General features: G+C 39.1%; 1 protein-coding gene across 4 annotated transcripts in view; it reads left to right on the plus strand.

The window, feature by feature from the left end:
• The window catches only part of OTOGL (otogelin like), a 172,294-nt gene that overhangs the window by 76,985 nt on the left and 77,820 nt on the right, over nucleotides 1-17,489 (plus strand). For all 4 annotated transcript variants that reach the window (XR_011433512.1, XR_011433513.1, XM_023631363.2 and 1 more), the window contains 7 exons: nucleotides 430-639; nucleotides 2,937-3,102; nucleotides 4,374-4,448; nucleotides 6,811-6,863; nucleotides 8,413-8,575; nucleotides 12,970-13,077; nucleotides 13,829-13,967. Coding sequence is in view for 2 of the 4 variants with exons in the window: in XM_023631363.2 (XP_023487131.2) it covers nucleotides 430-639; nucleotides 2,937-3,102; nucleotides 4,374-4,448; nucleotides 6,811-6,863; nucleotides 8,413-8,575; nucleotides 12,970-13,077; nucleotides 13,829-13,967 (914 nt within the window). In the remaining 2 variants the exon portion in view is untranslated. The remainder of the gene's footprint in view (nucleotides 1-429; nucleotides 640-2,936; nucleotides 3,103-4,373; nucleotides 4,449-6,810; nucleotides 6,864-8,412; nucleotides 8,576-12,969; nucleotides 13,078-13,828; nucleotides 13,968-17,489) is intronic.

Genomic DNA, 17,489 nt, shown 5'->3' on the forward strand with positions numbered 1-17,489 from the left:
CCATAACATCCACAATCTGGCCCCCTCTTTTATCGTGAGTGGGTGTCTGGAGATGTCTCCCAATACTCACTAATTCTTTACAGCAGAATTGAGATGATTTCCTAAGATGATCCTCAGGCAATGGAGCGATTGAGGCCACTTCTATCAACCCTTACGTTACTCAGGTTATTCAGGTATAACACAATACTTTTTTTTTTTTTTTGCTAAAAAACTATTGAACATGGATTAAGTGCTGTCACCAATATTACCCAAAGTAAAAACAAATCACCAAAACCAGGATAAGCTGGAAACATTGGCTTTTATTGAAACTAATATACTATACAGAGTATTTCTAGGAAAGCACAATGCTTGGATAGTTCTGGAATTTGATACTTAGAGGTAAGCTCTAGACTAGTAAATGAGGTGCTAATGGGGCTGTTTGTCTGTTAGTTGGATATGCAGCACACTGTGATGTTATCCACCGAGAGCTCTTTGCTCCTTGCCACGTGTACATCAGCCCTGGACTGTACCATCAGCTGTGCCGCCATGATGCATGCAAGTGTGGGAGCACCTGCCTGTGCAATGCTCTTGCCCACTATGCCCACCTCTGTGGCCAGCGTGGTGTTCCCATCGACTTCAGAGCTCAGGTTTCATTCTGTGGTGAGTATGATGGCGATGTGGCACAGATAAAGACGATTAGATAACGCTTTAGAGAATTTTGTGTTTGTAGTTACTGTTTTTATTTTTTTAATGAAAGGTCAATATGGCTTAAGTTATTTGAAGTATTATCATATGCAAACATGAAAAACAAATGAAATGCTTCATTTCCTAAATTTGGAGCTTTGATGGATAAGACCAAAAACTTTTGACTATTTTTATTATAAGCAAAATTAAAGTGTAACTGTATGGTTTGAAATATGCAATAGAGAAAATCTGAAAAAATTCTTATGATAGAAATGTCATATCTAAGTATTGGAAAGTGTGGAAAAGCATTATGTGATATAGTGACACAGTTGATTTAAAGTTAAATGGGCAAGTTATGCAACAGGAAATTATCTCAAGTTCGTGGGGCTGGAATCCTCACGGTTATGGTGTCTCCTGTTCTCATTCATGGTAGATTGTTTCCTTTTCTTTTGTGTCCTATAATATTTTTATAACCTAATTTTTAACAAGGCTTCCCCCACGTTAGAATCTTTTGTGACCTGAGTTTCACGAGCGTTACTCTCTCCACCTGCCCACCCCCTCAGTGGTTTCACAAACCTTTCTCCTGTCACTCCAGGAGTATCACTGGCCAGTACTGATGTTAACTTCTCAGCTTGGGCTTTCGAAGATAAAAATAATGTAACTATAAAAGTAATGTAAATTCATACACCAAACTTGTATGGGATGTAGCTCTGGGATTTGATTTCTCAGAGGACTCCTTATTTCATCACAGACCCACAGAGTTAGAGAAGCTTTCCTGGCGTCTTCTTGTACGTGAGCAGATTTCTTCTAATCCAGGAGTTGGCAAGCTACACCCTTGAACTTCCTGTGTTTTTGTAAATAAAGTTTGTTGCCCGTATGTTTGTGTACTGCCTATGGCTGCTTTTGAGCCACAAAGGCAGAGTTGAGCAGTTGTGACAAAGACTGTATGGCCTGCAAAACTGAAACTATAGACTATTTGGCCCTTGACATAAAAAGTTTGCTGATCTCTGCCGTAGTCCATCTTTCCAACTGAGGATGGAGCTTTTCTGAGGGTCCAAGTTAAGGATCTCTCAATCCTCTGCATTGTAAAGGACCAACTTTTATTTTCCATTCCCACACCAGTTAAATGTAAGGTCCAGGGTTACTGGGATCCATCCTCTCTTCCTCTAATCAAAATTCTGGATTTTGTTTTCCTCTTCACAGCTGGCATCTGGGGAGGTTACATTCCTCCATTTTTTCCTTACACGGTCAATTATACATTTAACATAATTTCAATAATGTTTTATCCAGCATTTTCCAGGTGTTCGTACAAGTGTATTTTTAGATTATTTTAGTTTGCCTACTGTAATCAGTTCAGTTTGGTCTAAAGAGAAATGGAAGGACTTAGAAAAAACTATTACCATCATTAAGAATGCATGAAACAAGAACTACGAGTATAGATCAATAAAGTCAAGTTTTGTCTGATTTACAGAAGACTAAACGTTTACTTAGGTTTACGTAATGTCATAAAGAAGGTGATGTCAATATACCAGTAAATAGATTTAAAATGTGAGAACAGGAAGTTTATTTAGACATAAAATATCTTAAATATTAAAAAAATGATGGTACAGGCTGTTAAAGAATGTTATGGAATGTCCACAGAAATGTTTCAGAATAGAAATTTTATTCTTCTGTTATACTTCTATTGAGGCAAATAATTACTTTATCTGTTTCTGTTAGAGGATTCTGTAATGTTCTAGGTTTATTGATGTAAGATATCTTTTTTTCGTGATTTATGTTTATCATAGACCTATTTTTGTTGTTAGTGCTGTGGAGTCCCTTCCAACTCCTGGGGACCCTGTGTTCAGCACATGGAACCCTGCCGGGTCTTTTTGCGCCATCTTCTCCCCTTCCTGAGCTCTATCAGATGATGCTCAGCTGCTATTCACCGGGTTTTCATGGCCTTTTCTAGAACTGGGTGGCCAGGTCCTTCTCCTAGGCTGTCTTAGTCTGGAGGCTCCCCTGAAGCCTGTCCACCATGCGTGACCCTGCTGGTGTTTCAAATCTCTGTGGCAGAGCCTTCAGCATCACAGCAACACGCAGCCTCCCAGTGTGACAACCGACAGACGGGTGGTGCTGTTCCCTGATCGGGACATGAACCCAGGCTGTGGTGGTGAGGGTGTGAATCTTAGCCACTAGACCACCAGCGCTGACTATCGTAGGCCTATAACCCAGCATAAAATGCTTCTGTGCCCTGTGGAAATCTTTCTGAGTGGATGCTCCTTCGTCTTCAGGGGTGGTGTGCCAGAAGGGCATGCTGTACCATCACTGCGCCTCCTTTTGTCGCCGCGCCTGCACTTCTCTCTCCTCCCCGGAGCAGTGCAGCGACGACTGTGCCGAGGGTTGCAACTGTCCTGAAGGCAGGTACTACGAAGACACACTCAGCTTCTGCGTGCCCATGTAAGTCACAGAAGTGGGTTGGCAGCATCCAGCTTTTATCTCTTTTTCTCTTACAGGTTAGATGGGCTTCACCCTTGTTTTCTTTCTTTCTTTTCTTTTGTTGTTTTTTTTTGATCTTATTGACTCAGCACCACTTTTTGGAAAAATAAATTTTCTCCACTATTGGATGGTCACTTTTTCCATAGAATAAGTGTGCATATATGCAAAGATCCGCTTGTGAGTTGTTTCTTCAATATTTTTTAGTGTCTTTACCTTGATTTATTCAGTTTTACCCTGTAGGTGTTTACAAATAGCTACGGAAAGAGCTAAGGAAGCTGATGGTTCATCCTGAAGTTATTTCTAATAACAAGGTTTATGTTTCACCATTATGTGGCAGATTTTAATGGCAGGATTGTAACGTCTGTCGGCACTCAGAAGTCTGTCAAATCTCATATGAGATAAACACTTTTGTCTTATACAGAGGGCTAAATGATTTATCAGTTATGTTCCTGTGAAGTGCGTTCAGGGACCTTTTTATTTTTCTGTTTTTTTCTCTCTTTCTTTTCTTGGTGAGGAAGATTGGCTCTGAGCTAATATCTGTGCCAATCTTCCTCTATTTTGCATGTGGATTGCTGCCACAGCATAGCTTTGATGAGCAGTGTAGGTCCACACCTGGGATCTGAACACACGAACCCCAGGTCGCCAAAGTGGAGCAAGCTGAACTTAACAACCATGCCACTGGGCTGGCCCCCAGGGACCTTTTTTAATGACTAGAACAACATGGTCTGTTTTGTGACAAAAACAATATAGATTTTGTATTTAGAAAACAAACTCTGAAACTACACAAGACTTCACATTTCAATGGTTTCTGCCACTTGTATCACAGAGCTGCAAGCAGTCTCATAGAATAATGTCATCTTTAGAATGTGCCTTAAATTACCAATACAGAGCATAGAGTCCACTTGATTTAACCGTATTTTAAAACATTTATATCAAGGTTGGCCCTGTGGCATAGTGGTTTAGTCCAGCATGCTCCACTCTGGCAGCCCAGGTTCGTAGGTTCAGATCCTGGGCATGTATCTACTCCACTTTCAAGCCATGCTGTGGCAGTGACCCACATACGATATAGAGAGGAAGATTGGCACAGATGTTAGTTCAGGGCGAATCTTGCTCGAGTGAAAAAAAAGAAAAAAAGAGGAAGATTGGCAACAGATGTTGGCTCAGAGCAAGTCTTCCTCGCCAAGAAAAAAAAAATCCTATTTTATTAATTTAATCTTTTTTTTTTCTTATAGATTTCACTGCCGGTGTCATTATAGGGGCAGCGTTTATCAACCTGGGGAGCTCATCCCAACACCCTCGGGCTTATGGTAGATTTCATTGATGGTGATTGTGCTTGACAACATGTACTAATATGATTTCTTAAGCAAAACCATAAATTGAAATATGACTTCTGTAATTTAAAAAAAAAAGGGTAACCTTAATGTAACCTTTTAAGCCATACACATTATTCTGTTTTGACATGGAATGCCTAAGTCTCGCACTTAGAACTGCAGAAAAGAGCTATGAACTGAAGTGTCATGCAGAAGGGAAGCCCGTGGATCAGTCTGGTTCTCAGATAGAAGTCAGGGCTGAGACGGGGGCTCAATCACTGCCTGTTACTCAGGAGTTTTGTTTAGTTGTTCAACCACTGGCTCAAAAACTCTAATTCTAAAACAGTTGTAGACATGTCACATGCTGGAGTCAGTGTACTGCCTACCTGGGAACATGGATCCTAGTGATATACACTTATTCACAGGATAACACTCATTCGGGTTGTTATCTGTCTGTTAAAAATGCAGCCTTGTCCATGCAGCAGTCCACGTGGATCTGTATCTGACTCCTAGGCTCCCACTTTTAGTTGCCCCACAGGATGCACAGGTAATAACAGACAGTAGATAGTAGTAACCATGGTGATGTGTGACCATTATTGTGCACCTTCTATTGTCCTGGCACCAATTACTGTAACCATAAGAGATGAGTACCATAGCTTTGTCCCCAGTTTAGAGGTGAGGACCATGAGCACAGGCAGTTAAGCCACTCGGTAGTGAAGCAGGATTCGGTCCCAGGCAGCCTGGCTCTGCGGTGCCTGCTCTACTGCCTACTTCGCTTGCAGCTTATTTCATATTCGTGGTAGGATATTGTTTACACTCAGTTTCCCTTTATTGTTATCTCCCTCTCCCTTCTTACCTTCTACCCCTCAGTCAAGATACAAAGGCAACCAGCTCTTGGATCTTTCTCTAGTTGGTTGGACTACCAAGCATAGTTCCCAAGACAGAAATCTGGGAGTCATTTTTGACCCCTTCCTCCTGTTCAACACCCCGAGCCAATAAACCCTCAATGACTGTGGATTTTACTTTCTGCAGATCGTTGAAACCCACCCCTCCTTTCCATCTCACTGCCTTAACGTCTCTCACCATCTCTTCCCTGGACCTCTCTACCCAGTCTTCTTGCCTCTAGTTTTGTCTTCTTCCATTCTACCAAGATGTCACAACTCTCTTGAATTTAACATAATTGAATTTGTTTAAGTAAATTTGGCAAAAACAAAGGAATTATCCTTCCTCAATGAGAAAAATAATTCCATTAATATAGCGACCTCCTTTGCCATTCCTCTGAAAAAGCCTTGTGTCCCAGAATGATTATGATATTGAAGACCTGTATCTGTGACCTGAGCTGTCTGTCTCAGTTCCTCTCTGCCATTCATGGTGTGAGCAAATCACACTTCTGAGTGACATCCTACTGTTAGATGATGCATGAGCCTATTTTTCATGTGATGTGGTCCTTACACGTCAGCTTCTTCATCTGGGTTCAAATATAGGGCACATGATCTAGTCCAAAGCTGGAGAAAAAACTGTTTATGTTGGAGTTAGTGAGAACCAGTTTGTTGTTTCCTATCTTCTTAAGGGATTTTCAAGATTAATTTTGCCTGTATTGGGTTTTTACCTTATGCCCTGACTTTAGAACTTAAGGTGCAAGATGTGACTCCACTCTATCTTCAACACTGCTGCCAGAATGACGTTCCCAGAATTCAAACCAACTATATCACTTTTCTGTTTAGGGTCCTCCGTGGATCACCCAAGGGATAAAGTCTTAGCATCTTAGTAGGAGCTGGCCTTTGACTCTTTGCCGTCTGTATCTCCTGTCACCTCCCACAGTGCACTTTGTTGGATAGGACACTGCCCCACCCTGTACGGCTTGCTCTCCACTGTGTTCCAGCCTTCCTACTTCATCTGTGCCATAACCTCCACCCAGTCTTCAAAATTCTCCACACCTTACCTTCTTTCACTGCCCTAATGTCAATTGCCAACAGATTTGTAAAAATTTTCCTGCTTTTCTTCTAAATCTTAAACATATTTCTGTGTTACATGTGTCACATTGCATAAATTATTCATTTGTATGTCTTTCTCTCCTTCTAGAAAATAAGCACTTGGGTAAAGACTGTGAATCCTGGTCTTTGTATCCCCCATGTCTATCACAGTGTCCCCCACATATAAGTGTTTGATAAAAACGTGTTGAACTAAAATAGCTCTCTTCAAATTGGAAGTAAGCCAATAACTTATTTGTAAAAAATTCTGTGGGAAAAATAACATTTGTATATGCACTCAATCAATTCTTGCAAGTTATATTGTTTTTGAAATACAGAAAAAACTGAGGTATGGGTTCATAAATTAACTGTTTGTTTACTTCCACTAGCCAGTGTTCAAATGGAACTGTGAAATGTGATGAACCAGCAACGCCCTCTACTGGTAAGAACTAGACAGATGCTTTCCTTAGGGAGAATATGGCTCTAGTCCTGCCCCCACTCTTCTGCCTGAAGTCATTAATCCATGACAGCCCTCCTGTCAATGTGCTGGAATAAAGCCTTGGGAATGTTTCTCAACACTGTGCTCCATTGGTTCCTACTTTTTTCACATTGGGAATTCTAATACTTGTAGGACAGTCTGGGATGAATATATAAGGCTGTTTAGGGACAGAGCTGATCAACCCAGGGGTGCTGCCTAAATGCTGCCTACCCCAGAACCACCCCAGGTATCCAGACACCTGCTTTAACCCACTCATGGAGAAACTGTGCTCCAGACCAGCACTTCTCAGATTTTAACGTACCCTCAATCACCTGGGCACCTTGCTTCAGTAGGTCAGGGGTGATGCCCGCGATTTGACATTTCTGTCAATGGCCAAGCTGATGCCAGTGCCACTGGGTCCTCAGCAACATTATGAATAACAAAGGCTCTGGGACTAGCAGCCATGTAAAAGTGACATGTAAAATGGCATCTACTGCCATCTCTCGTGAGAATATCATTTTATACGTGCATATCATTCCTGGAGATCCGATATGTTAGGGGGCCCTTTATATTATTTATTTTAACCATACAAAAAGCCTCAAACTTTTAATCACTGTGGAGAAATTCTAGGCAAATAATAAACAACACTACTTTCGTTGATTTTAATGGATGGGAAGAGTGTAGGCTAATAAAACTAATTGTGTTCTATTGCTTTGTTACTTATTTGCACAGTCATGTGTATATTATTATAAACTAGCTTTGAATTATATGCCTTGGACTTACTTTGTGAGGATTCAGGCCACCTAGGGGTTCTTTACAGGGTGTGCTCATAGACCACACACGTATTCAGGAGCGCCTGGGCTATGCCTGTCTTGTCCCGTGTGCTTCAGAGTGGCTCGGAAGTGAAGAAGGAGAAGCCCGGGACCAGACTTCTCCCAGAGGAATCCACGAGATTTGATCCTTTTGGCCCCAATAAGGGACATTATTTAATCCCTCTGAGCCCAAAGGCTTTCTGGAGGAAGACACAGCCGTTATCCTGCCTATAATTATGTCCATTTCTGAGCTTCTACTGTATAGTGAGGACTGATGTAAATGACTACTCAGGTGAAGCAGGATCTATGAGTATCGTGTGTTCATTATAAACACCTGGCTTTGTAACAGGTTAATATACTGTATTGTCAAAAATTGAAATATATGTTTTAATTAATCAAAATACCCTGTTTCTTGACCTCATAAAATTATATACTAATTGTTTAGTTATTGCCTTATGGAAGGCGGTTAAGGTTCTCAAACTCGAAATAGGTTTTGGAAATTTGGATGACTAAGGGAAATCTGGCTGAGGAAGATTTGTAGGCTCAACAACCAAACATCGCAGAGTAAGAGCACCCTCTAATAATAACTGGTAAAAGCTGTGGTGAATTCTGTTTTGATGACAAATGCGTGTCATCATGATTATTTGTGCGTGGAACGAATACAGAGTTAAGGGTATTTTGTCTGTGCCTTGTCCTTGAAGTTCACGTCTGCCCCGAAGGAAAAGAGTATTTTGACTGCGGGTTTCCTAACCCTGAACTGCCGGCTGGTGGTGTGAATTGTGAGACGACATGTGCAAACCTGGCCATGAACTTCACTTGCGCCCCATCCTCACCCTGTATAAGTGGCTGTGTTTGTGCTCCAGGGTAAGCCTCTTTTTCTTGATAATTCCAAACACTCAGGATTTGATAGAAAACACAAAAGCACTTAACATGATTTACAGAAGTAGCTAAAATTGTTGTTCTCAACAGTGGTTAACTTTGGGTTGATAACTAGAAGATTATTGTAATTATTTTCTATGCTCATGTGACATATCACATATATGTGAGAGATTACATATCACACATCACGAGATTGAATAATGTCACACATACGCTACGTGTGCAATATTATTAAAGTACTACAGTGAATCAAGGAGAGAACTCATTTCAGGAGGGCCTTGGCATTTACTCCCTGATTCATGGCAATCTTGGGAAAGTGATAGTGAGCCACTCTTCACTCAAAACACGTTAAGTGCATACTTTTGTGTATTCTGTTGTGCTGTTACAGTTGTTGATGTTAAATTATAGTAGTGGTCCAGCTGCTTTATCTCATGGATGTTGCAGAAGATTATGTGTTCAGCCTCCATAGGGCAGTGGGTAACGGTAGGAGCTCTGGCTTCAGGACACACCAGAGTTCAAATCCTTGCTCTGCTTGTGTTAGCTGAGTGATTTTTTTTTTGCAAATTCCTCTAAAGCCTCAATTAAGTGGGGCCGACCAGAGGTGTAGTGGTTAAGTTTGTGAGGTTTGCTTTGGCGGTGGCCAGGGGTTCCTGGCTGCAGACCCACATATCTCTCATCAAGCCATGCTGTGGCAGCGTCCTACATACAAAATAGAGGAAGATTGGCACAGATGTTGGCTCAGGGACAATCTTCCTCACCAAAAATAATTTTTAAAAAAGCCTCAGTTAAGCATTGTGAGATGTGGTGTGTATGTGTGTGCCTACACTCAATAAATATGGGTCACTATTTTATGACAACATAACCTGCACTTATCTTTGTAAATTTCCTTTAGTAGCAAGAATGCCTAGTACATGTGAAAGGCAAATACAGAGTCTGGTGGCTAGTGGCTTCCTTGCAGGCACACATATAACCTGGCCTCACTGGCCCTCCTCTTCTGTAATGAATAGAGGCCGTGCACAGAGGGAGGGCACCTAAGGGAAACAGGTCACCCATTCTTCCTCGATGAACCTACTCACACAAAGGGATTCCTGGGCTCAATTCATATAAACCAGAGCAAAGAAGAGCAAGGTTTTGTAGTTTGTTTCCCAGGGGAGTCGAGTTTGTCTAAACGCTCCCTATCTTGAAAAGGTCAAAGAGCCAAGTAACTCGGGACTGTATCAATCTCTTTTGAAAGTAAGGATGTAGAAGGAGGTTGAAAGAACAAGCTGATTCATGGGAAAATAAAGGCAGGTAGAAATCAGGCCATAGAGCAGATGAGCAAGGAAGACATTTTAGTAAAAAGGACAAGGGAAATTAAACCTTTATTATGGTAAAATAATTGAAATCTACATCATCGCTTGATTTATTTGATTGGATTATGACTCAGGGATGCATGGCTGATTAGATAAAGCTACATCCTAATTTTGTTTCATATGCTTGTGGTCAATGCTATTATTTTTAAAAAATACCTTTTTTTCTGTCATCTTTGACTTTTAGTCCGACAATGATTTATTTATTTACTGGTCAAATTTCATTACAAAAGCTTAAATTTTCTCCCACCTTCTCTCATTGTATTGAAATAAATATAGTTGGAATTGACTAAGAGGTCTCTAATTTGGAAATAATTTTATTATACCGAGCTTTCTATCATAAAGCTGTTTCTGTTATATTACCATGTTTATGATAATGTGATTTGGATGGTCTTCCATGTGACCGTGGCTGGCCTATTTTAGGACGATAAGCCTGGTAGCCCTGGGGTTCCTCATAGTGTGCACAGTTCATCAAGTGTAAAAGAACCACATACCTTGGCCTGGAAATCACTGTGGATTAAAGAAATGGAAAGTAATGTAGTGGAAAGAGTCCTAAAGAAGTGGGTTCAAATACTGGCCCTCCTTCTTAGTAGCTGAAGTACCTCAGGGCAAATTAACTAACCACTTGGAGTCTCAGCTTCCTCTTTCTAGATTGAGTATCCATGTCATGGATGGTTGCGTATATACAGTACACCAGGCTTACGATAGATGCTCAATAAATGTTTATTTTATTACTTACCCCAGTGCCCAAACCTGTTTAAAGCAGGTAACTTAAAGTGACTCATAGCTTTCTTCTTTCTTCTTCTAGTTTTGATTGGTTATGAAAAACTCATCAGTCAACAGCATAACCACTTAAAACCATACTGTGGCAGGTATATGGGGACTGTGGGTCACTGAGGTGAGGGATCGCTGATCCAAACAGTTGGACAACAAATTTTTATGAAGCGCCTGATGTTTGGGACATTGTGTTAAGCCACAGGGATGGCAAGTACTAGAATACATATATGTATACGATAACAATAAGATCTACGTTATGGGGTAGTCACTAGGATTAGATGGGTGAGTGATGCATTTGAAGTGGTTGGCATAGTGGCTGGGCTATAGGAAGCACTCAAAAATATTAGTTTTTGTTATTGTTTTAATTGTCTCTGTAAGACATTTAATGAAGTACCTGCAGTTCATTGTGATGAATTGTCCAATAAGAGTTTGTACGAATTGCTACCTACGGGGAGTGTGGGACATAAAGGATCGTACTGAAAAGACTGCATTAAATTGAGTTTTAAATGATGAGAAGAAGTCTTTCAGGCAGAGCAGGGGAGGGTATTCCAGGTAAAGGAGAGATGCAATGCCCAGGGAAAGGGGCTGGAAGTTTGGGAAGGCTGAGGTGAGAAATTACGGACTCTAGGGCATTTTTGTTTGAAAGAGAGAAATCTAAATGAGATAATGCATCTTTTATATAGATAGGTTCATTAATTCACCTTTACCCAACAATTGAGTGTGTGCTATGTGCTAGGCATCGGAACACAACTGTTAACAAGATAATCATGACCTGCCCAAGTGGAGCTTAAAGTCAAGTGGACAACATAGGCATTGAATAAGGAGTTACAGTACTGTGCTAGATGAGCTATAAGAAGGAAAGCAGAGGGGCTGGCCCCGTGGCCGAGTGGTTAAGTTTGCGCGCTCCGCTGCAGGTGTCCCAGTGTTTCGTTGGTTCGAATCCTGGGCGCGGACATGGCACTGCTCATCAAACCACGCTGAGGCAGCGTCCCACATATCACAACTAGAAGAACCCACAATGAGAAATATACAACTATGTACTGGGGGCTTTGGGGAGAAAAAGGAAAAAATAAAATCTTTAAAAAAAAAAAAACAAAAAGAAAAACAAAAAAAAAGAAAAGAAGGAAAGCAGAGCACTAAAGGGACACGTGATTATTGCCATTTGAGAGAAGGGGTAAGAATTCAGGATTCCTGACTTCTATGTTAATTTTAATAACCTTGAATTATGATATTTTAAAAGAAATTCAGAAAAAGACTTTATGTGTTTTATCTATTTTTGGTAGTTACTTTTGAATTTTAGTGTTAATATTTTATTATCTATTATTATTTATTTTAAATTATTTTATTATATTATGGTTATATTGCTATAAAAATTGTTATATATTTATTAGTAATGTTATATTATTATTGTTGATGAAAGCTACTTTTGGGAACAGATTTTAAGAATATTGAAAAATATATGTATATATTTATATTAAGGGTATTGAAATATATATTATATATAATATGTGTTTAGTTAATCATCATTTCAAAATATTTTGACATCACACCAAAATTAATTCTTCCTTGAAAGTATAAGTAATGATTTTGTTTTAATTTTTATATTCAGAGATATTTTAAGATGCTTTCTTATGGGGTAATATTTTAAGAAGGAAATAACACTTTAAAGGAAATCAACATTCAAAACTTGATATGCTGATAATAAAGAATGTGAAACACTTGATATAATGGTTTTTTATTCAAGACACATTTTAACTCAACTCTCCTGATTTTCACTTTAATCACTTGTAAAAGAAGCTTTTGATCACTCTCTCTATCCTGTAACAGAAAATGTTAACCGTCTCATAATTCACTATTTTATGGATAAATTGTTAGACCCACAGACTCATTCCTCTGAAGTAGCAAATATTGAAGAAAGGGCCCTCACTTCCTCTTTAAATGTTTTTTCAGAGTAGCTCACTTTACCCAGAAATTTAAGCTTCTGTCTCCCTTTTACTGTACTAAGTGATAACAAGAAGGTTAAAATATCGCATCCAAACATTTGCTCGGCATTTATTTCCTACTGTGATCCGCAAGGTGCTGTGTGGGGAAAAGGGAGAGAAAGATGGCATTCAACCCCTCTGTAGGTCAGATAGAACATGCCTGTGACTGCTGTAATAAATGTAGATGGTTTTGAATACGACAAGATTACTGATTTTTTAACACTGAAAGGAGTAGTTCACGCTAAGTAGCATTTACTTCTTCCTTTGGCAGAATGGCGGAGCACAAAGGGAAGTGCTATGTTCCTGAAGGCTGTCCGTGCATCTGGAAAGACTGGGAGTACCTCTCGGGAGAAGTCATTGCTACGCCGTGTTATACCTGGTAACGAGATCCATTTATTTCGTAAAACTTTTCCTCAGAGATGATTAGTTTCCGTCATCTTGGATTTACTTAATGTGACTGCCTTCAGCAAACAAACATTCCAAGCCTGAGTAAAGAAGATTTGAAAAGCATTCAAGAGTCGGTGGGAAGCTACTATCTACAGGGGCATCATATCACTATTTTTATGCATATTTGTTCAGCCCAGAAGAAAAGTGTGAAATATAACAATTTGAAAATTTAATAAGAAAAAGTATCTCAAGTTCATAAGAAAGTGAAAAATGTCCCAGAGAAGGTCACATTTAATGGAAGGTTTTCTGTCTGGAAATAAGCCAGAAGACTACCATAAAATAAAATTGAAATATAATTGCCTTAAAATGTGGGTAAAGATTCTAAGCTCTTGAACAACGTCATGTCTAAGGTATTTAAATTTACTCAAATATAGGAGATGACAGTGTGGTCTTCTGGCTACCAGCAGGGCCGTGTTCAGTTTTTCATTCCATCATCTGTTTCCAGTGTGACTCAGGCACAATTTCTAAGCTTGGTTGGGGTGTCTGATAGTTTATTTAAACAAAGTGGTAAACATATGCCTAATTTGTCAATGTAATAAATGCTATCAGAATAAATTGGCAATATTTTTAAGGCCAATTGGCTCAGTGAATGCTCTTGAATACAAACCTTCCACTATACCGCTTAAAAAGTACTAATCAGAGCCGAGTTTCTTAGAAAGATAACTGGTGCTATTTTCTAATAGTGTTTGTCGACGAGGAATGTTCAATTGCACGTATTATCCATGCCCGGCAGTGTGCACAATATATGGGGACCGGCATTATCATTCTTTTGATGGACTGGAATATGACTTTATCAGTGATTGCCAGGTATTTTTGATAAAGGTATGTCACAATTACTTACTTTTATTTGCAATTGTGTAAAGACTATGTAAAAAGACAAGTATGCTGGGCCATGGTATATCAAATCAATATATCATTAATAAAATCTATAAAAGTTATAGCAATTTTATGGGGCTGGCCTGGTGGTTTAGCAGTTGTTTGTGCACTCTGCTTCGGCCGCGTTCGCCAGTTCGGATCCCGGGGGCACATCTATGCACCACTTATCAAGCCATGCTGTGGCAGGTGTCCCACATATAAAGAGGAAGATGGGCACGGATGTTAGCTCAGGGCCAGTCTTCCTCAAAAAGAAAAGTTATAGCAACTTTAAACTGGTTTCCTTGACTCATTCTAAAGTTTAGTTGTTATAAGTGATGGGCTAATTCTTAAACTTTCTGTGCCTCTGTTTTCTCATTTGTAAAATGAGTATAATAACAGTACTTATCTCCTGAATTAGTTCTTAGGATTAAGTGAGATAAACGTATATTAAATGAGGGAATATATATAGGATTAAATAAGTAAATATATATTTACTCTCAGATAGTGCTTGATAAACAGTAACTGTTCAATAAATGTCAATGCTTTTTATTTTTTTATTGGCTTATACTGGTGAATGCAAATATAAGACTTTAAATCATGTATTGGACTATGTATTGTTTACAGTTGTAGCAATCAAAAGACATTATTCTCAATTCTAGACATGCTATTTTGATGATATGCTTTGGTAAATCCTGGACTTTGTATACCTGATAAGATCCTTAAAACTTCCCACATGTATAATACATTTGGGTTTTCTGTATACCTAAATTTTATTTAGACATCACTGACCCCAGAATTAAATTTCTGAATGAAAAATGTAATCTTTAGAATGAAGCTGCACACAAATAAGCAAAATAACATCTTTTCCTCCAACAAGGTAACCTGTGAGTCTCTTGAATACATGTTTTTTTCTGGATAAGGCTTTTATGTAATTAGAAGTTTGCATGTGATCTTGCTTTTTAAGAATATGTCAAGAAAGTAGACACATTTCTATTTTGTATTAGTTCTACTAAATAAAAAATGAACAGTAAAATCTATATTTTCCAAACCTAAACAAAGCTATTGCTTAGGTTGCAAATTGAGAAGCTTGGAAAAGCAGATAACGATTTCGAGATTTGACTACATAAACTGATACCTCTTTCTCAAAATGTATCAGACTGATTTTGTACCAAATCCTCATTTCCCTTGATATTTAAGCACCTCTGACACTCCTTTAAGGTCCCTCCTCCCTTGACTTGCTGGATATTATCCTCCTGGAGCTCATCAATGTCTCTTCTGGTTCCTCCTTCGTCTCTTCGTCGCCTTTTCTTCTTTCATAAGCCCCAGACCATAGATGACTGAGTTGGCTCCTTGAGGGCAAGGAGCAAGTCTAGCCATCATTGTTTCACCAACACGGAGCATCATGCTGGGACCATAGTCGTTCACTGAATGTTGACTGAATGGGATGTCTGTTCTTGGCTCTCTGCTCTTTTGTCCTAATGCTTGGTGTGTTCTTCCATCCCTACAGGCTGGTGAGTTCCAAATCAACATGTACAGCTCTGACCGTCAACTTCTAGGCTGTCTTTCTGAATCAAGTTCATCCCTACAATAATAGATTTTTTCATTCTATTAACTCATATTTTATCGTTAAAATTGCTTTTAAGAACTACAGAAACTCCTGATTACCAGCCTCCATAGAGTGAAAATTCCAATGATAATCTTTCAAGGGTCTCTGTTAGCTCTCTTCCTCCTCTGTGTCTTTTCTTAGGGTGTTTTCTGTACCTGATTGCCTCTGCTCCCTCCAAGTGATGTTTCCAGTTCACATTTATCGGTCCTGTGCTTGCATCTTATTGTATTTACAGTCATCACATCAAAAGTAAACAGTTCATTATATTCTCTTGTCTTATGTGTAGTCCACTAGATTGTGTATCATTTTATGTCAGAACTATATGTTACACTTCTAATAGGCTCCTCATAGGGACTAGCACGATTATGCATTATAGAGGCCGAAAAATTACATGTTCAATTTTTTAATAGTTTTTACTAGAGGGTAGAAACCACAAGCTCACACTTAATTAGTCATCTAATGTTTGTTATAAAAGCAGATACACGCCCTCAACATGAAGTGTGTAGAGCAGCACTTCTTAGCCCTTAGGTGCATGTACATCACCTGGAGATCTTGTTAGAATCCAGATGCTGATTCCATGGGTTCGAAGCAGGATCTTGGATTCTGAAATTTTTAGCAAGCTACCCCAATGCTCCATGTCCATGCCCCATGGTTTGAGGAGCAAGGATGTATTTTCTTATTTAAAAAACTGATTTCAGGGGCCAGTCTTGTGGTGTAGTGGTTAAGTTTGCACACTCCACTTTGGTGGCCCAAGATTCAAAGCTTTGGATCCTGGGCATGGACCTACACACCACTTGTCAAACCAAGCTGTGGCAGCATCCCACATAAAATAGAGGAAGACTGGCACAGATGTTAGCTCAGTGACAATCTTCCTCACAACCCCCCCCCCAAAAAAAACTGATTATAATTATTTTTGAAATTCCCCTCTTCTTCTGAATAGTAAACTGTAAGTCACCTCCAGAAAATGGAAGTATTGTTGATAATATCATGGCAATTATGACACGTTCCTATTGCATATACAGTAATCCTCTCTTATCTGAGGAACAACAGTCAACCAGAGTCTTAAACTAGTAAATGGAAAACTCCAGAAATAAACAATTTTAAATTGCTTGTTGTTCTGAGTTGCATGATGAAATCTCATGCTTTCTTGCTCCGACCCACCCAGGCTGTGAATCATCCCTATGTCCAGCATATCCACTCTGTACACACTCTCCACCTGTTAGACACTTAGTAGCCATCTCGGTTATCAGATTGACTATTGAAGTGTCACAGTGCTTGGGTTCAAGTAACCCTTATTTTACTTAATAATGCCCCCAAAGAAGAAGAATAGTGCTTTTGATTTTAGTAGAGAATTGCTTTGGCAATTCAGATATGCCAAAGGGAAGCTGTAAAGTGCTTCCTTTAAGTGAAAAGGTGAAAGTTCTTGACTTAATAAGGAAAGAAAAAAATTGTATACTGAGGTTGCTAAGACCTACAGTAGCTTTTATTACACTATATTGTATAATTGTTCTATTTTAATATTTGATATTGTTGTTAACCTCTTACTGTGCCTAATTTATAAATTAAACTTTATCATAGGTATATATTTATAGAAAAAACATAATATAGATAGGGCTCAATGCTATCCATTATTTCAGGCATCCCCTGGGGGTCTTGGAACTTATCCCCCAAGGATGAGAGGGGACTACTGTATCACTAATGTTAGTTAAAGATGCTTTTTATAGCATCACTTTAAGTAGTAAAACAAAAGTTATGTCAAAGTTTATTTTCATTTTTTGTATAGAAAAATTGTTTAAAAATATTTACTAAAAGCATTTAAAAGCTTGTTCACGTAGCACCATCTTTACAAACATTTTCCTATGTGTGACAATGATCCTTGCTCG

This window comes from Equus caballus, chromosome 28 (genome assembly GCF_041296265.1).
Source record: "Equus caballus isolate H_3958 breed thoroughbred chromosome 28, TB-T2T, whole genome shotgun sequence".
Lineage (NCBI taxonomy): Eukaryota > Metazoa > Chordata > Mammalia > Perissodactyla > Equidae > Equus > Equus caballus.